This window comes from Abramis brama (assembly GCF_963993115.1).
Source record: "Abramis brama genome assembly, chromosome: 5".
Classification (NCBI taxonomy): Eukaryota; Metazoa; Chordata; class Actinopteri; order Cypriniformes; family Leuciscidae; genus Abramis; species Abramis brama.
In genome coordinates, this window is record NC_139967.1 from 36,159,600 (window position 1) to 36,186,383 (window position 26,784).

At 37.0% G+C, this 26,784-nt stretch overlaps 1 protein-coding gene across 2 annotated transcripts in view; it reads right to left on the reverse strand.

Annotated features, from left to right (window-relative positions):
* The window catches only part of abr (ABR activator of RhoGEF and GTPase), a 296,797-nt gene that overhangs the window by 247,043 nt on the left and 22,970 nt on the right, over window positions 1–26,784 (reverse strand). Inside the window, exon 1 of one of the 2 annotated variants that reach the window (XM_084113286.1) lies at window positions 685–958. The exons of the other annotated variant lie outside the window; for it this stretch is intronic. Within the exon in view, the coding sequence (XP_083969412.1) occupies window positions 685–745 (61 nt within the window). The 5' untranslated portion in view covers window positions 746–958. Of the gene's footprint in view, window positions 1–684; window positions 959–26,784 lie in introns of those variants that run through there. 2 annotated transcript variants of the gene reach the window in all.

A 26,784-nucleotide genomic window follows, 5' to 3' on the forward strand; every position in this document is an offset into this window, starting at 1 on the left:
GTACCTTGAGAAAGATGAGAGTGAGGAAAGAAGGAAGACAGGGATGAGAGAAGAAAACCAAAAGGTAGAGAATGATGAGAAAACAGGGATGAGAGAACGAAGAAAGGAAAAGAGGTAAGAGGAGGAAAAGAGAAGCCAGACAAAGTAAAAGAAGAAAGGAATAAAAGGGGAAAACTAGAAAAAAGAAAATGGAAAGAGAGGGAGAAGAGAAGGAAGATGGGGACGAAATTAGGAAGAAAGGGAAAAGAGAAGATATAGAAAGATAAGACATAGAAAGATAAGACATAAGACAAGGATGCAAAAAGAAAAAGAAACGGTAGAAAATAAGAGAAAACAGGGATGGCAAGGGAAAAAGATGGAATATGACGGAAAGAGACTTTTTACTTAAAATAAAAGTACATAAGTGGTATTACCACAGTGACCTATTAAGATAAGAACAGCACTGAACAGTACTTTGATACCATGGTACTATTTAACTACCATATTCATGTATCATTGTACTTGTTTAAAAAGGGCTGACAGACGTCACAGAACAAACACAGTTACTAAACAACAAACACAACATGCTCGAGAGGCTCATTCACATACAGCAAAAGATAACATTATTAGCAGAGGCAAATTCAGCACAACTCTCACACGCGAGCAGAGATGCTGGAATGAAGAGGAATGAGGATGTATACGTACTGCTGTAGAGAGTGTCTATCCAGGAGAGCCTGGGCAGCTCGCGAGTGCTCAGGTGCTCCATCCCCCCGCCTGCCGTCTCCTCCAGAGCTGCGTCTCCTCCGATCTCTTCCCTTACACTATCTCTCTCTTTACTCGCCCACAACTCGTCTGATCTCCTTAGTGATTATGGAGGGAAATGGACATATCTGAGTTTGAGATACAGAGCCGCTATGTGTTGCTGAGGAGAGATCGACTTGTCAGTGTGTGTCAGTTCGTACTACAGCTCCTCACATGTAATACGCTCGCTGCCAACGGTTGCTATGGGAAGGAGAGGCACTCCTCCCCCCTCTCTATCTATGTCTCTCGCTCGCTCATTCACTCTCGTTCAATCCCCTTTTCTTCAGTCCACTGCCTCAATTTTGTAATTTCATTCACTCTTATCTCTGAATAGTATAGTGGTTGCTAAGACAAGTACAATTCTACTATTGTTTATAATCAGGGTTATGAACTGGAACAAACACAACCATAAGTTTAGTATGTAACTCAGTCCCCAACTTTTTGTGATTTTGATTTTCAAATAAAACAGCCTTTTTGGATTTTCACCTTTTTGAGAAAAAAATAAAACTAAGGTTAGCCTTAAGGTCAAATATTCATGGGCAAAAAAGGTCCATTGTATATTGTCATCAGTGTAGCAATATATAACGCTTACACAGAAGTTAGTGTCAAATCAAGCGGTTTTCTGTTGGTCAAAGCAGATGTCTGACCTCGAGAGACTGAACAGAAGAAATTAACTGGAGAAGATTTCCACTCCAAAGAAGGTGGAGCCTCAGAGCACACCTACCTATTACATAATCGCCACGGACCAAAGGTAGTTTGAAGGGGGGTTACCAGCTAGAGCAAACTTTTCCGGAAAGTTCGCTTTGGCAATCTGTTTTGAACTCCCAAAAGGAACACAAATCAAACTGTTCGAAATGACATCACACCAGTTTGTTCTTCAATTTCGCTTGAAATCAGGGCCTTTAAAGTAGAAACTGAACCTGTGATTTTCACACTCTGATACTTTTTTTTATGTTTAATACTGTAAAATTGCTTGCTCTAAAGCAATCTATTGTATAAAGTGCTATATAAATAAACGTGACTTGACAGAAGTGCTGAATTGCAGAGCTCGTGCAAACATGTCCACATTGCTATGATCAGATGTTTTCTTAATTGTTTTCTCACCACTGACATTTTGTTATGTTTATATTGTTATTGAGAGGAAAATGCATAGAAGAATGAAAAAGAACTCCACAGTGAGTATACTGGGGCCTTAAGTCACGTCTGGTGACCAGAATATCATAAAGACTTAAAGGGATAATTCACCCAAGAATGAAAATTCTGTCATAATTTACTCACACTCATGTGGTTCCAAACCTGTATGACTTACTTTTTTCTGGTTTCTTTCACAAAATAAAACTATTTTAAAGAATGTTGATAACCAAACCATTTTGGTTACCACTGACTTTTATTTGATGAACAATGAAAAAAAATATGAAGACATTTGTTGAAATAAGCTTTTTTTGTTCTGCAAAAGAAAAAAGATTTACAGGTTTGGAACAACATGAGGGTGAGTAAATTATGACAGAATATTGATTTTTGGGTGAACTATCCCTTTAAGAGTGGGCTGTACGCAAATACCTAGCAAACACCAAGAACTTCCTAGCAACCACAGATGACACCGTTCATTCGAACTCCTCGTCAAACCCCAAACTCCTCCACAGGGATTTGGGTTGATGTGGTAACAACCCCCTGCTCTCAAGAAAACACTGGGTGTGTGTTAGGGTTGGGCAATTTAACAATTATACCATGCATTTTTTAAGCAAGTTAAAAATAACTACTATAAAATACATAAAGAAAAACCTGTTCATTTTGTTTATATGCACCAATATGACAATACAAACAAACATCAACATTAACCATGTATATTTGTACTAAAGGATTTTAATATATCCACACAGAGACCTTGTGTAAAATCTTGAGTGATGACAAACAAATCGCTGCATCAGAGCATTGAATCAATTCACTGAAACAGCCAGTTTGAATTGAGTCATGGAAATTAAATAAATCAAAGATAACAACTCTAATTCCACTTTTTCATAGATCTATTAAATATGTATGTCTTGAATTTTATGCTTAAGCAAAAGTGAAAGTAAACGTAAATATTGTCTAGCTCAAATTTCAACTCAACATGTTTCTCATTAAATGAAAAGAAAGTAAAATTGAAAAGTAAAAAAAAAAAAAAAACATCTCTGTCTATCACTATTACGAGTCTGGAATCTGGTCTGATGTTTTAGGAAAACCTACGGGATTGATTAATGCAATATTTATAATGTTTCCTATTAGTCACTTTGTCGCCAAATCATTGCAAATATATTCTGAACATTCAAAACACTGCTCAGTGTGTGTTTATATGTTTTGAAGAGAAAGCAAGAACGCTAAACCAGAATCGCTCAGGAGATGAACATTAGCGTTAGAATTCAATTCAATCGATTTTTCTGCCATAGCACACAGCATTAATCCATCACACCAGATTATAACTGCACTAGTGTACTTTACTAATATCTTGAACTGAAACTAACAAGATATCAGTTATGATATGCGATTCAATTTCTTTAAATAACTTCTTTTTAATAAATTTCCGTTATCCACATAATTAACTATTTATTTTTTTGAATGTCTCTGTTTTTGAAACAAGTCTCTAGACAAGTTCTAACCAAGGCTGCATTTATTTGGCCAAACAATAAAAAGAGTAATATCGTGAAGTATAATTACAATTTAATATAAATGTTTTCTATTTTAATATATTTTGAAATGTAATTTATTCCTGTGAAGGCAGAGCTGAATTTGCAGCAGCCATTACTCCAGTCTTTAGTGTCATGTGACCCTTCAGAAATCATTAATTATTATTAGGGGCCAAGCACCGAAGGTTGAACCAGATCATCTTCAGACCATGCCGACAAAAAGTTATGAAATTGTTGATGAAAAAGCTGATTTGTCAAACCGTTCTCGAATAACGCGAAAACAAATTTAAGTTCAGGAGTTCTGTGAATTACACTGTGCAAACCAAAAGTAATACATTTTGTCATAAAAGGCTATATTTTAAGAATGCATTTTCACCTTACTCTGACCCCACCACATCAATTTGGTCACAGCGTCACCTATTGGTCAAAGGTGTTAAACCATTAAATCACATTTCTAATGATCTTTCAGGTATTTTGCCTAAAATGATCTTAAAGGTGACATATTATGCCCCTTTTCACAAGATGTAATATAAATCTATTGTGTCCCCAGAATGAAATTTCAGCTCAAAATACCCCCCAGATAATTTATTATAGCTTGTCAAATTTTCCCCTATTTGGGTGTGAGCAAAACACTCCCATTTTTGTGTGTGTCCCTTTAAATGCAAATGAGCTGCTACTCCCCGCCAGGTCATTACTGCATTGGATGATTGGGTAATTCATTCACTAATGAGGTCAGGTGTGATGGTCCACACTGATATAAATTGGTTCTATGACTGTTGCTTGCCTGACGAAGACCCTTTGGGTCGAAACGTTGTTCTTTTTAATGAATTCTTGGGAGAAGAAGTGGCAGTGTGCCGATTTTTGTTTATTTTGAGTAAAACACGAGAATCTCACAAATCCAAAATCTCAGAAATAACCAGTATTGGAGTGCAGCCTTACAGAGAGACTCAGGAAGAGGTTGCAACTTTGAGACGCACCTGGACATTTCTGAATGGTTAGTTGATCATTTATGTAGTTGTTGTGGAGTCACATTGATTCATCTCATCCACTTGCATGTACCGTCATGTTTAACTTTTACAAGTTAACACAGTTCCCTGAGGTCTTTACAAGACAGCTGTGCCATTTTTTGGTCAAATAGTGTTCTGTGCTCGTCAGTTCAGCCAACGACAGAACAAGTTTGCATGCTTTGCTCGAACTTTTGCCATTGCATTAGAACTGGTTACACTGTTGTCGCTTGCGAAAACCAAATGGCAGTGCCGTGGGTGGAAACGTGCAGATTAAGGGGCGGTAATATTATAATAAGATCCCCTTCCTACATCAGAAGGGGAGCGAAATCTGATCGGCTTATTTTTTTACATGCTTGCAGAGAAAGGCTCACCTAAACAAAGTTACTGGGTTGTCACTTTTCACGTTTTCTGGGTTGGTAGATGCACTGGGGACCCGATTATAACATTTAAAAATGGAAAAAGTCAGATTTTCATGATATGTCCCCTTTAAATGTCTTTAATTGCTCATTGTTGCAGTGGGTCTAATGATCCCAGCAATGTTGGCATGACTTATCGTGTTCTTTGTGCTTGGCCCCGATAATTGCTGCTTGCAGCTAAATTTATTATCATTATTATTCATTTTAAAAACAGATGATCTGCTTAACTATTTTTCAGGATTATTTGAGGAATATAAAGTACAAAACAGCAGCATTTATGTGAAGCAGATTTTTTCTTTACTGTCACTTTTGATTTAATGCATTCTTGCATTTAATGCATTCTTTCTCAAAAGTAATAATTTCTTTGAAAAAATATATCTTACTGCCCCCAACCTTTAGAACTGTAGTATAATATTTAAATAGTGTTCAGTTTTATTACCAGCCATTTCTTGGTTATTGGACATAACATAACACTATCTGCTTACCATTATTGGCTAGAGTGTGAGTGCACTTAATACATCATGCCTTGGGCAACAAGGAACCCCCATAACAAATCCCTAAAAAGACATCCCTGTTTCCCCCAAACCCCACCCCCACATACACACACAGAGGCAAGGGTTGTGATAAGCCAGACTGAACAACTTCAATTAGGACACAAAGGCGTCCTGGGAGGATTCCCCCCAACCTCTCACAGCAAGCTGCCAGCGCTAAACCCAAGACAAAGAACACAATCCACACACATACACGTACAGTATACTCACTCAATACAGATTCATAAACACTAAACAGTGCATCTCAGAGTATCCACTTAAACACTCAAGATCTATATGTGCACAAACTCATAAACACTAATGTCTCGCCAGAGGTCGTTTGAAGTCAGACTTTTAGAAAGGCCCCCAAAGACCCCAAATTAAAGTGCTGTCTCTTGCCAAGTGTGTGTGTGTGTGTGTGTGTGTGTAGTTCATTAAATATGGATCTGACATACACACAACTCTTTGTTTCTGGATGAAGGCCACCAGGACGTCAACACAACGGGGACTTGTGATAGAGATGGGCTTATTGAAAGAACAATACGTTTGCACACTAGACTAATGAAAAAAAGAAAGAAACTTGAATTAAACTGATTAGTGTAGGAGTGTGATAATATCGTGATTGTTGTTTTAATGATGTGCGATCTGAAATTATTGAGTTGGCTATGTCCCTCACACTGCAAAAACACACGAGAGTTGCACGGATACACTACGTGATGTAGTCTAGTAGGTTAGACTAGTGTGCTGGCGCACTTAGAGTGCACGCTTTCACTGCATGATTTAATAGAGTAAAATGCATTTAGAATGGCCTCAATATTTAAGTTAAGCTGCAAAAATACCTCTAGATGTTTTTTATATGTTTTTTTTTTTTGGTGAGGCGGCCGCCTTCGTCAAATTTCGTGCCGCCTCCGGCTCTCGACAAAACTCGGACAGACAGTCATGGTCAGATAAACTTTTTTCCACCGTGGCGGTTCTGTTGCGGTTACCGTTGCGTCCATTCTCAAACCGTATAGTGCTGCGCGCAGGATAATCCGTGGGTCGGGCGGGCCAGGTAATAAATAACATTCCAATTAATCGAGGGTGGATGACAGATAAATAATTTTGTGTTGAGTTTAATAAAGACACGGAACTCTCATCACGGTAGCCTAAACGCAATGCACGTGCGTCACTCTACTTTCGTTTTCAATAACGTAATTCTCTTCAGGGAAAACAAATCAAGGAAAACATATCAGGACTCGACAATAACGCTTGTCTGGGACCATAGACTGTGTCCGGGACACGTGTGTTTATTGTAGCCCATCCGGACAAATGCCCTGATTAAAACAATTTTTTATATAAAAATAAAAAAAATAGGGAATCACCGAAAACGTGAGGATGATTCTGTTTTATTTCATTTAATGTAAGTGACGATTGATAGCCTATAGTTGATAATAATATAGGTCTACCTAATGTACTGACGGTAACAAAGTTGCGCTGTTGAGGCTCGCGCTGTTATTTAGTTAAAGGTGCCATAGAATGTGAAATTGAATTTATCTTGGCATAGTTAAATAACAAGAGTTCAGTACATGGACATGACATACAGTGAGTCTCAAACACCATAGTTTTCTCTTTCTTATTTAAATCTCGTTTTTGAAAAACACCCCTGAAAAACGGGCGAATCTCCACATAACACCAACTGTGACGAAACCGATGGGATCATTAATATGTACGCCTCTAAAAATTTGCATATGCCAGCCCATGCTCAGTGCCAGGCGAAACTGCACAGCCGAATCATCAGAAGTTCTGCAGGTGAAGAAACAAGCAGGAGGAGGATCATAGGGAAAATGGCAGATCTATCTATAATCTATCTATCTATAATCGGATACCGCTACAGTTTAATTCGAAGTTGTTTAGTTGCTCTGCCCATTTCACCACGGACTGTTACAACAATATCAAGCAGCCAGGCTTCTCTCGGCGTCTCAAACGGACGAAGGGGGCAATTTCAACTAACGTTATATTCCCGCAAGCGGCAAGTAGGGATTTTATTAACGATAATTTACATTGTGTTATCTAGATCCAGCGCGATATTGTTTTTTCCTCGAGAGACATCATGGCTTGCAAACGAGCGAACGAAGCATGGCAGTTCCTCAGTGTTTGGTTGTACAAATGAACACAAAAATATTTTTTTGCTCCTTCATCCGAGCCTCTGGAGAACCAGTGGGTTATGTGAATTTCTGATGTGTAATTGTTCAAATTCAGACAGATAATCTTTCTTTCAAAGTCGTTCAACACTGTTTATGCATCAGTATATCGCGTTGCAGTGATAAGATCTTCATTCACGCGATCAACAGGCTGTCATCTGCTCAGTGCTCATCACTGAAACCTTTTATGTGATGGGAATAGATCTAAATACTTAAAAAAAAACTTCTCATGATTCGTTAATCCCGATAGCTGTAATAGTAAAAACATATAAAAGCTGTAATAGTAAAAGTTTTCCAGATAGCTCTACATGTAATGCCAGATATTTCATATGCAAGCATGTCAGCCAATCACAGCAGTGGGCAACAACACTGAAGTCTCACAGCAGACACGCCCCTTCAAACAGAGTGTTCAAATCAATGGATGAAATCAGGCTAGGAAATATGCCTTTTATTTCTAAATTATAACAAATTTTGATCTAAAAAACATACTAACATTATAAGGGCACCCCAGGAAACATTATAAAATAATAAAATAATCCATTCTATGGCACCTATATAAACAATATATAGCAGGCTACACACTACCAGAGAGTTGTTTTCCTGAATGCCATCAAGATTGAAACCGAGACTGATTTCATAACAGTTCAATAAACAAATAATTAAAATTAAGTCACTTACATTTTAGACGCAATGACTGTTTTTGTTCTGTTTCAGCAGCGAAAATAGTTCCAAACAAAGATCACAGCAGAACTGTCGCGCATCTCACAGCAACACTCAGCCATGTTTCATTACTGAATGATTCAGCGTTTTGAACGAATCGGTTGAGTCAAAGATTCAATTACCCATTCATAAACTGCCTCATTCTGAATAAATCAGCCGTTTGAACGAATCGTTTGAATGAATGACTCAATGACTCACTCATTAAGACGGTCGCCTGCCGCCTCCTACTGGCGGTTTAGTATCAAAGTATCATTCTTTTCAACATTCATTATTTGTATATTCAAAAATATTTAAAATAATCTCATTTAATACAGTTATAATTTTTCAATGTAAATTATTTAATTTGATTGGTAACAGCCAGTCTTATTATTTTAATTGAATATATTGATCAAATTTAAGAATTTGAAATGAAAGATGGAGCAAACATTTAATAAAATTAGGGAAAAAATGCCCTTTATAAAGGTACAAAAAATTATTCTGAGTGTTTTCAAACAGTGATGTAATGAAACATTGACAATTTAAGTTTGAAGGGAGTAAAGCCTCTGTTTAGGTTATTAAGGAAATGTAATTTTGCCAAAAGAAGAACTTTTATTTTAAATAAATGTTCTTTTTTAATTAGCCAACTTCAGTGTGATATGTTACCATATTATCATGCTTAACACTGAGAATTTGAATAATTGTAATGTGATGATCAGATGCAGATATCTAAATCAAAGAATATGGGTGGTTTGCGGGTGGATAATTTATTTTTAACAGTGGATTCGGGTGACTCAAAGTGCACCAGATTAATGAATTTATCTTTAAAATGTACAACATTTTCTTCCAGGGGGGCATGCCCCCGGACCCCCCTAGAGGTACCAGGCTCCACCCACAAAAATAGTGTGGGAAACACATTAGGCTATATGATGATCTACAAAAAATACAAATTTAATTACCTTATTATTAAAATACATTATTAAGATTTTACCACCTCCACCTCATTTTGAGCCAGGAAAAACCCTGTATATGTATATAATTTAATAGAGTTAATAGAGTTAAGTCAATATTACACGAAGAGTGCCATTTTTTTGCAAATATCAGCATGATTACAAATGTGATAATGATTTTATACAATCGTTTAATAAACAATAATTTAATATTTAAGGACTTACATTTTAGACACAATATTGCTAACGAAAATAGTTCCAAACAAAGCCACAGGAATGTTTTGCGTCTCTGAGCAACACACGGCTGTGAATGAACGAATTGTTTGCATAAATGAATCCTATGACTCACTCATTAAGACAAAATCAAAGCCACTAGAAGGCAAGCCTGCAACCTATAGCCAAAAAAGCATAACGGCTGATCTTAACGCTCGGCTGTGGCGGTACGCAGGGTGTTTTGCGTGAAGACCACAGGCTGTTTTTTTTTTAATTGGTGTCAGTGGAGAAGAAGCTTCACTACACTGAATAAACCGCTTTCCTGAGGCTTATTTAATTAATCATTTAATGCCTGTCCACTAATCTTCAACATGTTTTACGCTAAACAATAATTTTGTTGGGAACGATATGAAGATTTTACTATGATAAAAGGTTATTTTATAAGAGAAGGCAGAAAAGGAATGTCACGACAGTTAAGACTCATTTACGGCATTACCATTGTATTTAATAGTAATACTGAGTGACATTGTAGGCTATATTGTCTAAAGAAAGTAAAAACTGATGTTTTCTTTCTTTGGCTTTCAGGTTTTACCAGTTATGATTAGACTTGAATTGTAATGACTATTATAACTGCATGTATGCATGCGCATTTTAATGAATAAAGAGAAAATGAAAATTTAATTATAAATATTGTGTCATATTATATGTTGCTTAGTGAAAATAAAAAATGTTCTTTCTATCGCTGCCAGGTTAGACTTGTATTGTAATGATTTATGACTGCTGTGTCTAATGATGATGATATAATGTTTTTAATTAATTAAGGTAAAAAATGCATATAATTTTAATGAATTAATTACAGTGGGGAGAAGTATTTGATACACTGCCGATTTTGCAGGTTTTCCTAAGCCCTATTCGCACGGGATTAGTATTACCCCTGGACCTCTGTAATTAGGAAATTACCCCCTGACGTCTGTGTTTTTGGTGGCTCATTCACACGGGCAAATAAATGTTCGTAATTCCCTCGAGTTTACGGACTTTACAGCGTGCGCCCACCCATTCACACTTCACTATTTTTATTGCAATTCAAAAAAAGAACTTATTTAAAACCAATTTATTAGAGAAATATATTATAGAATATCATATTATTGTATAAATATATAATATATCTTCTTTTTCTTTTATTCTTTGTCCATATTTACAACAAGCCTGCCTAAAGAAGGTATTATGAATACCGAAACGTCGCGATAGGCTTGTTTTTCTATTCATTTTATTTGGTTTATTTCATTTTATATCATTTTTACTCTTTCACACTTTGATTTCTTGAGATAGCCTACTTACAGGATGGACGTCTTTAGAGAGAGACAAAGAAATGCTCCACGATACAGACTACTAATTACACTACCACAAAAAGCGTCCAAACTTTCCAAAAGAGCTTCCATGTTGCGCCAAAATACTTAATTTGACGTTTCCATGACAACTGTCCGAGTTGAGCTTCCGGATCACGTCTTTACTGTAGTTTGTTTTCTCTTTTGCAGCACTTCATAGTTTTTATTGGAGAAAAACTATAATCGGATTGGAGTAGATCATATCGAGAGATTTTATTGTTAATATAGTTTTAATACAGACGTAAAATGGACTGTTAAACGGCCCATAATGGTTATTACGTTCTTTAGAAAACGATAGGCTCACAGAAAAACAGCCCAAATCACAGACATGGGGATTCGCACGGGACAGTATTATCAGAGGACCCATGTGTTGGCCAAAATACGGTAGGTAATTTTCGGGGGAATTTTTACAGACATTTTTACAGACATGGCAGATTCGCACGGGATAAAAATCACAGACGACCTCTGCGATTATTACAAATTACCGGAGGTCCCAAGGTAATACTAATCCCGTGCGAATAGGGCTTTACAAAGCATGTAAAGGTCTGTAATTTTTATCATAGGTACACTTCAACTGTGAGACACGGAATCTAAAACAAAAATCCAGAAAATCACATTGTATGATTTTTAAATAATTAATTTGCATTTTATTGCATGACATAAAGTATTTGATCACCTACCAACCAGTAAGAATTCCGGCTCTCACAGACCTGTTAGTTTTTCTTTAAGAAGCCCTCCTGTTCTCCACTCATTAGCTGTATTAACTGCACCTGTTTGAACTCGTTACCTGTATAAAAGACACCTGTCCACACACTCAATCAAACAGACTCCAACCTCTCCACAATGGCCAAGACCAGAGAGCTGTGTAAGGACATCAGGGATAAAATTGTAGACCTGCACAAGGCTGGGATGGGCTACAGGACAATAGGCAAGCAGCTTGGTGAGAAGGCAACAACTGTTGGCGCAATTATTAGAAAATGGAAGAAGTTCAAGATGACAGTCAATCTCCCTCGGTCTGGGGCACCATGCAAGATCTCACCTCGTGGAGCATCAATGATCATGAGGAAGGTGAGGGATCAGCCCAGAACTACACGGCAGGACCTGGTCAATGACCCGAAGAGAGCTGGGACCATAGTCTCAAAGAAAACCATTAGTAACACTACGCTGTCATGGATTACAATCCTGCAGCGCACGCAAGGTCCCCCTGCTCAAGCCAGCGCATGTCCAGGCCCGTCTGAAGTTTGCCAGTGACCATCTGGATGATCCAGAGGTGGAATGGGAGAAGGTCATGTGGTCTGATGAGACAAAAATAGAGCTTTTTGGTCTAAACTCCACTCGCCGTGTTTGGAGGAAGAAGAAGGATGAGTACAACCTCAAGAACACCATCCCAACCGTGAAGCATGGAGGTGGAAACATAATTCTTTGGGGATGCTTTTCTGCAAAGGGGACAGGACGACTGCACCGTATTGAGGGGAGGATGGATGGGGCCATGTATCGCGAGATCTTGGCCAACAACCTCCTTCCCTCAGTAAGAGCATTGAAGATGGGTCGTGGCTGGGTCTTCCAGCATGACAACGACCCGAAACACACAGCCAGGGCAACTAAGGAGTGGCTCTGTAAGAAGCATCTCAAGGTCCTGGAGTGGCCTAGCCAGTCTCCAGACTTGAACCCAATAGAAAATCTTTGGAGCTGAAAGTCCATATTGCCCAGCGACAGCCCCGAAACCTGAAGAATCTGGAGAATGGACTGTATGGAGGAGTGGGCCAAAATCCCTGCTGCAGTGTGTGCAAACCTGGTCAAGAACTACAGGAAACATATGATCTCTGTAATTGCAAACAAAGGTTTCTGTACCAAATATTAAGTTCTGCTTTTCTGATGCATCAAATACTTATGTCATGCAATAAAATGCAAATTAATTACTTAAAAATCATACAATGTGATTTTCTGGATTTTTGTTTTAGATTCCGTCACTCACAGTTGAAGTGTACCTATGATAAAAAATTACAGACTTCTACATGCTTTGTAAGTGGGAAAACCTGCAAAATCAGCAGTGTCAAATACTTGTTCTCCCCACTGTATGTATTACATTTAGGGCTTAGTCGACCAAAAATGTTATTAGTCGGTTAGTTGAAGAAAAAGAAAAAACTTGTGGTTAAAGGGATAGTTCACCCAAAAATGAAAATTCTGTCATCATTTACTCACCCTCAAGTTGTTCCAAACCTGTATGAGTTTCTTTGTTCTGCTGAACACAAAGGAAGATATTTGGAAGAATGTTTGTAACCAAACAGATCTCGGTCCCCATTGACTACCATAGTATATATTTTTTCCTACTATGGAAGTCAATGTGGACCGAGATCTGTTTGGTTACAAACATTCTTCCAAATATCTTCCTTTGTGTTCAGCAGAACAAAGAAACTCATACAGGTTTGGAACAACTTGAGGGTGAGTAAATGATGACAGAATTTTCATTTTTGGGTGAACTATCCCTTTAAGTCACGCAGTCCGTGAGGTGACCCATTAGCAGTCTGGTGTAAAATGATAGTAGTAAAGTTGCTACTACTTGCATGTTTCAAATGATAAGCCATATTTGAGGTTGATGTTCTCCTGCACATAATTACAGTATGTGCAGGAGAACATCAACCTCAAATATGGCTTATCATTTGAAACATGCAAGTAGTAGCAACTTTACTTAGCTTCTGGCTTTAATGTTAACCTATATAAATGTGCGCTATTATTAGGCGCATATTCAAGTGTTTGTGAAGCGTGTGGAAGCTATTAGCGCGCTTACTGCATGACATTTAGGCGCTGGCGCGATCACTTACATTTAACTTAAAATACTCAAGGGTAGCCTAATACGTCATTCGAAATGGACAAATTGTATTTGTGTGCACTCAAAATAATAATAATCATTGTGCTTTTGTAAAATAAAGAAAACAATCAGGATGAGCTTTCTGCTGCCTCGGTCTCTGCGAATTACACAAAAACACTTGTTACAACTAACAGTAAACAAATATATACAGACCATATGCCTTTTCAGGGGGTGCTTAATAAACTAGTAAACTTTATATCCGTAATAAAACTTTGATAAATAAACTACGCGCTCTCCCTTACATTACTGCCGTGACCAGTATCGCTCCGAAGACTGTAAGCTGGATCACGAACAGTTGGTACTGATCCATCCTTGAGTAACAACTTTTTAGAAAAGCCTGCTTTGAACTGACCCTCGTTCACAAAGCAGTCTGGTGTAAAATGATTCACGCAAACAAACGCATTTAGGTAGATTGGGGGTTAGATTAAACAAAAGTAATCCACTGCGTCTTCAGCAGCTCAGATGTCGGGAGTAAATGACGACTACTATATTCTTTCTTACATCCAACAACAAAACACCTCAATCGCTTAGGACACATTCTTGTCTACAGCTGCTCCGGCATCTAAACAATGGCAGACTGTGTACAGCTCACTCAGGGCAGGTCTATGCTAAAACGGCAGTGTCCATCAACAGTCGTGGGAGGGGCCTGTGCAAAGTGACGTCAGTTTGCCCAGAATCTGCGAACAGCTTGTTCTGAGACAGTTCTTTTGATTTATGGGGATTTAAAAAAAAAAAAAAAGCACTGGGTGGATTTTTATCATCATAGGGTAGTGCCACACACTGCCAACACACATTTATGTTCAAACACCATGTAAAAGTGAATTTTGCATAATGGGTCCCCTTTTAAAGCTCATTATTATGATTTGGCTTATTAATATACACGTGCGATTAGTCAAATAATCACTTAAATGAATGACTAATAGTCGACTAGAAAAATCTTCAGTCGAGGACAGCCCTAATTAAATTACAATTAAGTATTTAGTGTACTTTTAAATGTAGTTTTATGCACTCTGTAGTGACTAGCACTTTGCAACCAATAAAGAAATGTGTGTTTTTTTTCCCCGCAGTAAAGCACATTCCACAAACAATGCAGTCCTACTGTACGTTTACTAGCGATATAACACCACATATAGAAAATGTATTCACAAAACCAACACGCTAATCCACAAGAAACTGATTAACGTAAACTGTAACTGACTGTCATAAAACTTTGAATAGCGGGCACTTACATCACTGCCATTACACCATATGAGGTGCCTCACGTAATCCAAGTTAGCCGTTACGCTTTCTCTAATAGTAAGAGATACGGATGCTCTCATCTGCCTATAATAAGAAAGCTTTTGGCAATATAATGTAGTGTGATGCAAGGAGCAATACGAGACAGTTTCCCATCCACTGTAAAGTTTTCGCTGCGTTCACATCACACTAGTTTTCCTCCAGCGAAAACAGAGAACGTGAAGACACTTTAGAAAATGTTTTCATTGGAAAATTTAATTTTTAAATTAAAACGTATTATTGTGGATGTGGTATTATTAACATCATGCACAGAAATTAAAGACACAATCACACTGTAAAACTTATTTGTTGGTTTAACATAAAGTTGCCTAACCTGGTTGCCTTAAAATTTTGTTAAAATTGATACAAAGAAAGAGAGAAGTTTACTGATAGAGATAAGTACCGGTATATTATTTCTCCACTTCAATCACTGATCTCACCAAAGGCTGACATTTGCCTACACTGGATGTGACAACAAAAGCGAATAGAATTAATTATAATCACTGATGCTGTCTACCCTACAGTACAGAGATGTGCATTCAGTTCCTGGCATACTCCACACACACGAGTCTGTTAAAAGGACAAACAGAAGGCTGAAAAAGTGCAAGTTCACTTTGACGTGTCCAGTTTAAACAGCTTGTTTGAGCCTCTGTACAGACTTCAAGGATCCCAGCATTGGAAACAAGTGGATGGTTTATTTTAATGCCATCCTGTAATCCTTTAAAGAATTACATGTTTGTTCAGAGCATTTTGTTTTGTCAGCAAGGCACAGTGTAATGAAGAGTTCGCAAAGAAACATAAGTTAATTATTTCATAATGCTTCGTCCGTAAATGACGGACTTGGATGGATAATGTTTTCAAAACATGAGTGGGCGTTGATTCAGTTTTCTATTCAATGGCATTAGCCAATCATAACAGTGGCCATTTACTGACAAGCCTTAAATGAGCTTTATAAACATTTTAAGTGAACATATAAAACATATAACATATAAAAACATAAAATAAAAACATATTTAATCCATGCCATGACCCCTTTAAATACCAAGATCGAAATTTTAGGCAATGCTGCGTGAACGAAACTTCACTAAATATTATTTGTATCGTGCCTACCACAATAAGTTTTGTGCATTGATACTTTTGAAGTTCCAGCTTTCAAAATCTTTACATTTTATTATTAAATAAAATATAATAAAGAAAATATAATTTTGTCTGCCCATTTAAATGTTTGTATTCAACTAATTAATAAATTTTTAATTAGTTTTCAGTTGTCTAAATAACACCTTTAATTTCAGTTTCAGTTTCGGCAAAAAATTTATTTCAGTGCATCACTAGTTATTAAAATATTAGTGTTTATAAAAATGTACTTTATTGAGCATTGGATGACAGTAAAGATAATCTAAATGTATAAAAAGGAGGAAATGACCATGTGCACATTTAAGTATCGATACTGGCCAATACTGATAAAATAAAACATTTCCAATATTGTCCGATAACTGATATGGTACCATAATAATGTGCGGCCATAATGATGAAAAAAAAAAATCAAATAATCAAGATGTACTGAAATGTACATTTACTGAATGTAAAAATTTAGAATGATGAAACGGCAGCAGAACAGTCCCCAAGCACACTGTGGTTGTAACGGCCCTGTGAAACACCAAAACACAGACACCCACTTCACAGAGTGTATAGACAGCATGCAGATAGTAGATCAAACACACACCACAGGGCACACACATATGCAACATTTGTCCTCTTCCTGTTGAATCACAAATGGCCAATAAAAATTTGATTCTTGATTCTGCTGAGTGGTCAGAAAGCCATTAACTTGCTCCGTGTTGAGAGCTTCAGACTGCTGTCATGAGCACTGAAAGGAGCTGGATCTTGTAGTTCAGTAACACACTGCAGACTGGGGAAAGTCGGTCGCCCTCTGCCCCAATGACTGACGGGACACCCATAGATCTTTTAAACAAAAATGGTATGTATGGAATGGGGGTCTGTACACTTCTCAGAACTGTATTTCCTTTGACTTATGCGGTGTTCACACCAAACGCGAATTTAATTATTTGCACAAGTATATTACATACAAAGTCAATGCAAAGAAATCCGCGCCGGGCGGATTTCAACTCGAAAATTTCAACTCGAGCGTAAAATTCGCATGACGCGTTGTCATGCAAGCCAATCAGTTAAAAGCTTTTTGATAAGTCCTCAAGTAGTGCTGGAAACGGCTGTCATCCAGGCGCAGGAGTTGTGTGCGCCTCTGGATGGTGCATTTAACCCAGACACCTCAGCGTTTCGGAGTTCCACAACAGGTACAGTGTAGCAAAAGTAATTATCTCCAACATGGTTGATGATGGAAAAAATGGCAGAAAGAAATGTTGTTGTTGATGTGCGTGACACTCCTAATCACGCAATGTTTTTATTGGCGACGGCGTGAGTGACACGAAAAACAAGAAAAATCCTGCGAGTTATCTAAAGCGAGTAACGGCATGCGAAATTTTCGCTTCGCTTTTGGTGTGAGCACACCATAAGAACAGTAAGTGTGGCAAGGGGGGTGTGGTTCAGCGAGGTCTGCACCGGGAGAGAGAGACAGAGTTTTGCCTGGCTACTAGTTTCTCTGTATAGCTGGCTAACTGCTATTAGAAAATAAAATAAAAAAATATCTGATTATTCAAGGAGCCATCCACACAGAACGCGTTTTTGCTTTGAAAAACGGAAGACGGGGCAGTGGAATGGGGGGGAAATGCAAGGTTGAGACGCATTTTTTAAAAGTTGAACTTCTTTTAACTTGAGCGCTTTGTTTTTAGAGCACAGTGTCAAGCGCGAGACGCTGCAAAAGATGCAAGAAGCGAGCGCAACGGTCATACATGTCCGTCTAGCGCGTTTACATTGGAAAATAATGGAAAAGTAGCGCAGTGGAATGGAAAAACGCATGCTGTCTGAACGGCCCATAACGCGGCCACTATTTACATCTCATTTAGTCTGTAAACTCTTGCGTTACTGAGGCAACGTTTGCATTTGTATTACAACATATCAACTACACTGCCGTTCAAAAGTATCTTATGCTCACCAAGGCTGCATTTATTTGATTAAAAATATATTTTTTTAAAACAGTAATATTGTTAAATATTATGATAATTTAAAATAACTTTTTTCTATTTGAATATATATCTCTCTCTTTCTATCACTATTGTAAACAGAGCTCAGAAATTGCCTCTCATTTCCTGAAACACATAGCCATGACTTCAAAACCATTAAATAAGTAATGTATATGCTGACGACACATTGTGGGCTAGTAATCTAGACATGTTTTGACATTAAATACTGGATTAATTTTACAGTGCATGTGCTATGTTGACAGGCTTCAGTCTGCAGGTGGGAAAGGAGAGCTGTTCCTAGATCAGTTCGGGAGGGCTTCTCATTCAGAAGAATGAGACAAAGACTCACGTCCTTCTGAGTGGATGTGTTGGCACACATTCAGTACAAAAAAAAAAATCAGTTTGATCTATTGAGGTCACAGCATTGTGCTCTGATTGGCTAGTGGATACGGTGGTTAGATATCTGTTTGTGTGCATAGAGCATCTCACAGTGTAGTGATCAAACATGAATATCATTGGTGTGACTAAGGGTGCTTTCACACTAACAGTTTAGTTAAAAACCCTTTGTTTGTAAATTGCACTATGCAAGGTGTATTTTTATTAAGGAGAAAGTAACAGACAGTGATAAAGAGAGAGATGGAGAGCAAGGTAGCTCTATCCGAGCACTTGGTATTTTTCCAAAATATCATACCTTGCCTGGGGCAAACACTGTTCTCTGACAAACTAAAATCCATTAATTTATACAGATGCACTCAAAGCCTGCTGACCGCACAATGACCACACAAACACTCTGCTGCCATCTAGTGATGCCGCTGTGTTAGCATTCTGGCAATATTTAAAGGTGAACTATGTCCTTGTTGTAATACTTCCTCCTATCAAGCGATGAGAAAGCCAATCGTAGGCCAAACATCTGAAAAACAACACTGTGGCTCTATTTCTATATCTAAAATGCACACTCAAAGATGTGCTGAACTGTGAATCTAGTCAAAACTAAAGGCTATTATTAGCAAACACATTAGCCATCAAAATGCAACATGGCCTTGAGTGCATTACTGCTTTTATAAAATATAGCATAATATGATATATACAGTGTCCTTGTTATATGTTACATGTAATTACCATAGTAATAACAGTAAATAAACGGAGCAATTCCAATAGGGTCCTCACACCATCGGTGCTTGGGCCCTAATTATGCATAATTACATGCAACTAACCCTCAACCAAATCCTAATCCTACCCTAACCCTATAGTAAGTACATGTAGTTGCTTAATAGTACTCAGTACTTAAATATATAATTACACTGTAACAATGACACCTTAAAATAAAGTGTAACCATTCATGTTTATAAAGTAAATTCATTATGTGGCATCCCTCCAGCAGCAAATATAGTCCCAGATATATAAAATAAGGTTAACAGTTGGCCTGAACATTGATATTTGTGTATTGTACATTGATGTTCATTTCACAGTTATACTCAGGGCTCGATTTGAGGGGGAGATGTGGGGGATTGCATCCCCCTTGTTTGATGATAAAAAGCATCCCCTCTGTAAAATCACCATCCCCTTTACCATTCCCATAGATTAACAGTGTTGTGTATTATGTCAAATTTATCATGCAAATTAAATATTAAAATTCACAATTTAGTAATTGATTTTATTCCTCAATATATGTGTCACTTTGAATGAGTTTCATGAGTACAAACTAACACTCAAGCAAACACACAAACGTACAGTAACTGTAAACAAACAGCACTGTCAGCATTCCACTCCCTCACATACAATCTTATATCTCCTTGAAAAGTTGTTTAAAGAGAGACAAACAGCATTCATAAAGATCAAATCTTTCCATGTTCATGAGGGCAGCTCTAACTTCAGTGGTTACAATATTCATAACTAACAGCATATAAATATCAACTGCTCATAATGTCAGATTAGGCAGGTTGAGAGAAAAAAAAATTCTTTCTAATTTCAAAGAGTTTACAGTATCAGTACAGGTTTTCTAAATCAAGCGGAAATGATGGTGGGCTTTGCCTGCCTGCAGACACTGTAAATGTCCCTAAAACACACACCACCCTCTTCCTGTTTAGAAGATTTATTCTCTGCAGAATCTCAGTGCAAAAACATCATTAGGATTGCGGTGCTGATGAACAAAGTATGACAAAAAACTTCACCTAAGCACACATTTACTTAGCTAAATTGGGACATTCTCTAAAATTCTATAGTTCTTACATACAGCTAGTTAAAAATAAACCCACACCCTAGCAGAACAATTTCAGCATTTTAATTTGTAAATGTAAACGTGTCCAATCAATCATGTATAAAAGTCCATTAGTATCACTATATGTGGCAATGGGAATTTTTTTTTAAATTAATGTTACTATTCCTGTTATTTATACCTACATAATCTGAGCCTGAGAAGAAAAGAGCATAAATACAGATATTTGGATTCTATATGGTCATTTTGAATGGTAATGGCTTGTACCTGGCTTTTAAGTTTTATTGTGCCATTCAGGCCTTTTTGGGGATAAAATGGTTAAATGGAACAGAACACATGGGTCTTAAAAGCGTTTTTTAAGTTAACTTGAATAAAATGCAACACTCAATTGCAAGATGCTCAAAAACATAAAAATGACACAACTGCTGAAGTCATCCAAAGTGGTGCTGCTCTACATCGGGAAAATTGAAAGATTTAAGATTTAAGATGAAAGATTCCATTGGGGTTTTTAAAGAGGTAATGAACTGAAAAATCCAAATTTCCCTGATCTTCTGACATAGAACAAAACAGCTTTTATTGAAACCAAGCTGCCGAAATGACTTGTTTTCTACTTCCGGGTTTATTCCGGCGTAACAGTAGGCGCGTTTCCATTACAGATTTGCGCAAAAAAAAAAAATCTAAATGTCAACAAAAAACTATTGCGAAATGACGCGTTTCCATTAACCGATGTTGTGCGACTAAAACGTATTTTTTTTCCTCTCGCGATAAGTCATTCCAAAAATCATGGCGACGGATGTTGGTAGGTGTATATCCCAGCCACTGCACTGGCCATTATTATTAATCGAAGGAGACGTATGTGTGTTATCCAAGCATTAATGGTAAGGAAAGACCCTTATACTTGGAGCGGCTGGTGTTTCTGGATGTTTCTCCCTCATATCTGCTTCGAGGCCTTGATTGTGGCATTTATTTGAAGTTTAGAATCCAGTATTCCTGTAATTATTTTTGTCTTTTATGAATTTAATAAAGAACTCCGTCTCGTATTATGTCCAAACATACAGCGTCATCTACGTCAGGTGACCTGTAAATGTTTCCAATGCAGTTATGCGAAATATTTCTTTTTCGATTTGCCTGAAAAACCGAGCGCAAAAACTTTTTTGCAGTAAATGGGAGTTTTTGCTAAATTGATGTTTCCATTGGGTGTATTTTCAATTCGCAATTTTAATTTGTGTAATTTGAAGGGTAATGGAAACGCGGCTAGAGATGAATACATCAGCAGAAGACTGCCTGCACAGACACAGATCAATACCAACTTCATCATTGTCTTTTTGACACGCCCACTAGTGCGTTAGATAAAAATAGACAGAAGAACAACTACAACAGGATTACTTGACTAAAATTACTATAGCTGCCTTCCAAATGATCCTAAATGATCCTAAATTTCCTAAATGTTAGGAAAGTGGCTGTTTATTTTCAACTATGTAAATGTCTGGACAATGAATGAGGACAAAATTTGGAAACGAATTTCCAAAACAGTTGTTTATTGGTAGGTAAAACGGTGCATAAACGATTGCAACAGGTGAGTAATGGATTTTTGAGAATTGCAAACAACTTATCTTGAATAACAATAGTCCTTTTCTGATGCAGGTGCAGGCAGGTACAACAGGAAACAATGAAAACAGAATGGCTTGAAAACAGGATGATCCACAGGTAAGTATCAAAGGTAAGTAGTCAGGTAAGTTCAAACAGGGTAGTGCAAAACGAGACTGAGTGTAGTAGGCAATGTGAGGGTTTATGTGTGTGTGTTTAAATGAGGTGATGATCAGCAGCAGGTGTGGTGATGGATGACTGGTGAAATCAAGGTAAAAAAAATGGCCATTTGTTTCTAAATTATAAGTGCAACTCAATTGTATAACAAATATTATAGAATTAAAAAATGTGATTCATAAAATATTTTTTTGTTTTGTTTTTTGCTAATTGAAGCACCCCTACTAAAAAAAGAATTAGTTGACCTTACTAATCATCTAAACAGTTCATGGGTGACAACTCGACTAACAGATGCATGGAAATGCTAACCACACTTCACGCCCGATTTAAACTCGGTTTATGAGGACATTTCCTGAGTCCTTGTAATAAAATGTCTTTAAAAAAATGTGCGTGTGTGTGTGTGTGTGTGTGTGTGCTTGTTTAACTATACTTTTGAGGGCCAAATGGCCTCAACTTACATAGTGAAATATCATGACAACCGACATACAGGTCTGAAATGACATGAGGGTGAGTAAATGATAACAGAATTTCATTTTTGGGTGAACTATCCCTTTAACAACAATTCTGCTCTGATAGACTAATGCCAGGGTCACAGGGAGACAATGCGTTTTGTTAAATTCATCTGTTTAGAGCACATAGGATGCAAGCCTTGCAGAAATGTCCAGCACTTCTCCATTTCACCTGGTTCGAGACAGAAGTGAGACTGATGAAGAGGGGAACGCTGTGAAAATATATTTAAATTATATTTAACAAGACTTTTTGGATTTATATGAAATGGTAACACTACAATAAGAGTCCTTTTTTTATAACTATAAGGATAATAACAGTATTGTTCATTGTTAATTTCAACATTTACTAATACATTTTTACATTTCAAATCTCTTAAAATGTATCTCTTAACATTAATGCACTATGAACTAACGTGAATGATCAAGGTATACTATGTTAATATTTTTTATATTTAAAAAGTACAATTACATTTAAAAAAAATTGTAATAAACTTCAGCACTATTTCATGTGTTATGTTTGTTTTCATTCAGTATCTATTTTAAAAACTATTAGTTGATTAATCAGTTATCGGCCAGCATGGCCCAACCTAGTTATCGTTATCGTAAAATCCACTATCGGTCGACCTCTAGTTTCAACTATATGTAACAAGATATTTTTCAACATAGGACGTTTTCAAAACAATTCCACACATGTAATAGTGGGGATGTTGAAAATTATTTTAATATGCAAAACTGTTACCCAGTGTTGGGCATGTAAAGTAATTATAGTTACTAGTTACTTCTCACAAATAGTTAGTAACTGAATTACATCATTATAAAAGTAACTAATTACAGGGGAAAGAAACTATTGAGTTACTTTAAAAAAATATATATGTCAAAAAAAACTTTGATGCCCCCAATATTAAATATGTTACATTAATTAAATGGACACTAAATAGAATAAATTATCATTATAAAACATTGCACACTAATCTACTCTATTTTAATGTGCTGTGGGACAATGTCAGAGACACCTATTCAATTCAACACATTATTGTAAATAGTATCATTACTATAGTGGAACAATAAAACACAATAGATGGTTTAGAACTTTTAATAATTATTGCACAGACCACAACTGGCCAACAAATAAGTCTAAAAGTAAATTATGCTTAAGAAATGTACAAAAAAATGAATAAATAATAATAAAAAAATATACATACACTCTTTGTAGTGCAAATTAAAATTATAAAACTGTCACACAACTTCACAACTGGTAGACATACTGTAGCCTACTTGAAGTATTTTCTTCCTCACAAAAGTAAAGTTTAACAAGAAGTGCTCTCAATATAATATTGAACAATTTACCAAAAATAAATAATAATAATAAAATATTTTTGGGTTTCATTTTTATAACCAAGCCAAATTCTAGGCGTGTTTGCTGCACGTGTTCACAACCGGTCAAACAAAGATGTTTTCTGGGAACGTTCCCAGCAGGTTATTTTTGGGTTTTATTTTATAACCTAAAGAGAACAGTCCCAGAACGTTACCTGTTATTTTTAGGTTTTATTTTTAGAACACTGCAGATGATACCAATAGGCTACAGAGACAATTCTAATGCTGAAATGTGTTATTTATTTATAAAACAAACTATATAATGCTCGGACACACTCGGTCTCTCTTGCACGCTCGCGGCGTTCGCTTCGCTTTTGTCCAGTCCAGTGCCTCATAAACACACACACCAGAGAAAAAAACTTTGCAGGTCCTATGGCTGAGAGAGAGCCTACTCGGATGAAAACCATTTCAGTGAGCTCAATTATAGTAACGCCGCATTTTATTGTCAGTAACGGTAACGGCTTTGTAACGGGGAAACAGTAATTCGTTTGATTACTCGTTACTAAAAAAATAATGCCGTTAGTAACGCCGTTTATTTTTAACGCCATTATTCCCATCACTGCTGTGCTACCTTATCATAGCAGTGGGTGTTTACTTTCAAGTCTTGAATCACGACTATCAAAACGGAGTGTTCGAAAGAGAAGTAATAAGATATTTTCTATCCTGTTTTTGACTTTCTAAGTTAAATTACTTCTAAAAATCTTGATAAAATTATAAGTGGACCTCAGAAAACATTATAAAAGAAAAAAATGCAGTTCATGACCCCTTGACACTTGAAACTTGCTTTAGAACATTGTTCCTGAGTCTGACCCCAAAATGTGTATTACAAGATTTTTTTAATACAACTTTTGAAGCTTTATTTGTCAATGACCCTTATACTATACTATGTTTGTTATGTGCACCCCCTGATCCCTAACACCAAACTGTGCAATTCAAACTTCATTCTTGACTTTAAATCATGGGAAATTGCTCTTTTAGCATCAATGTGTGCAGGTTATGAGCTCTGAACACTTGCTAATGAGAGTTATAAAAGAAAAGATCAAAATCTAAAATCTAAATTACTTTTAAAAAAACAGCTGTACAGGCTTTCCCTCTTCTGGAAAGCAGGATGGGGAGCAGTAGCTCATTTGCATTTAAAGATCCATGTACGAAAACATGTTTTTCCTTCCACTCAAAAAATTTTTACATTTACAACAAGGTATAATAAATTATCTGTGGGGTATTTTGAGCTGGAACTTCACAGACGCATTCTGGGGACCTGAGACTTATATTACATCTTGTAAAAAAGGGGGATAATAGGTCTCCTTTCAAGACTAATTGTTACTATACAAATGCAGAAGTCTTTGTAAAATAATCAAAGATGTTGCACTCCTGACAGCTTGGCCTGATAACATTGGTGTAAACATTGGCTTCTCAAGAATGTTTCTAAAAGATATTATCAGCTGAAACACATGCTAAGCATGCTCTAAAGTCTCATGGTCATAGCACGACTATAGAAATCACTGTTGTCATTTAACCGCATGAAGATTCACCCTCATTATACGTGCTCTGCAAAGCAGACCTTTTGATGGGAAATCATCAAGCAAACAGGACAGACCAGTGAGCCATCAGCAGATGTGCCTCTCTGGTAAAACTGCATTGATTGCATTGGTTCAAGTATCACAAGGTACATGCACACAGACAGTGTACTTCAAACCTACTACAAAGGTCAGAGAGATAACACTGCTGAAGATCTGTATAAAGATGTACAAAAAAACTTCTAGCATGTCTTTTTGCTGTTGACAGGCAAGCTTGAAATTTTAGAAATGTACTATGATAAATAGTGCTTGACCAATACGGGTTTTTCAATGGTCGATTCTGATAATATTAATCAAACCGGGTGAGCAATGGCTGATATAAAACTAATGCATTTTTTGAAAAGTAAATGACATGTACACAAAATTGTTAAATGAACACTTATACAAATCTTTAATGGCATGAATGCACAAAAAATATTTTGGTTAAGGTCAAACTGGTAGGTTATAGGGGTAATTTGTCAGTGGCAAAATGGGCTTTTTAAAAAAAAAAAACATCATCCAGCAGACCTTTGCTGACAAATAAATAGGGTCTGGGTACAGCATGAGCCCCTTTCACACAGAGATTCATGAAAATACACTGATAATGTGTCCCATGGAAAAGAAATTCCCGGGAATGTTTGTTTTTGGCTCATTCACACTGTGACTGCCAATGATTTTCTGGAATTTTTGCGGGCGTTCACACACAATCCCGGTAAGACACATGACGTCAGGATGTGACGTATAATGTCTTCGCAGCGTCTTTTGCTTATGACCTGCAATTTCTCTCTCTCGAGAAACCACACTTGTGCATTTTTTTTCGGATCCGATCATAAACTAGCACCTCACGTACCGTTCACTAAGCTGGCAAACTGTCTCAGCTTCAGCACTATCACTACGACACACCCATTACGGCATTTGTCCTGCCTTTTGTTCACACAGGGCACGTTCCAGAACTGATCCCAGCAATGTTACTAGGTCCCCATCCCGAAAAGTGTGTGCGTGCACACTAGGGTTCGGTCGGAAAAACTATTTTTCGATTAATCGTTTTTTAAAATGTGGTCGATTTGATATAGATTCTCAAAAGCCAAGAATCAATCTTATTTCCCTATGCATTTCCGCAAACATGGATCCTGTCATTCATTCTGTGCTGAACATGGTTGATGCAGGGGCGCCTTTCAGCTTGAAAGACGTTTCGGGCAGTTGAATGAACCCGATAGGACCAGTGCTGCATGGTAACAAAAGTTTATCATTTGCAAGCATTTTCAAGCCTAGCCAATTTAAGCATTCAAGTGAAAGAACTTGCG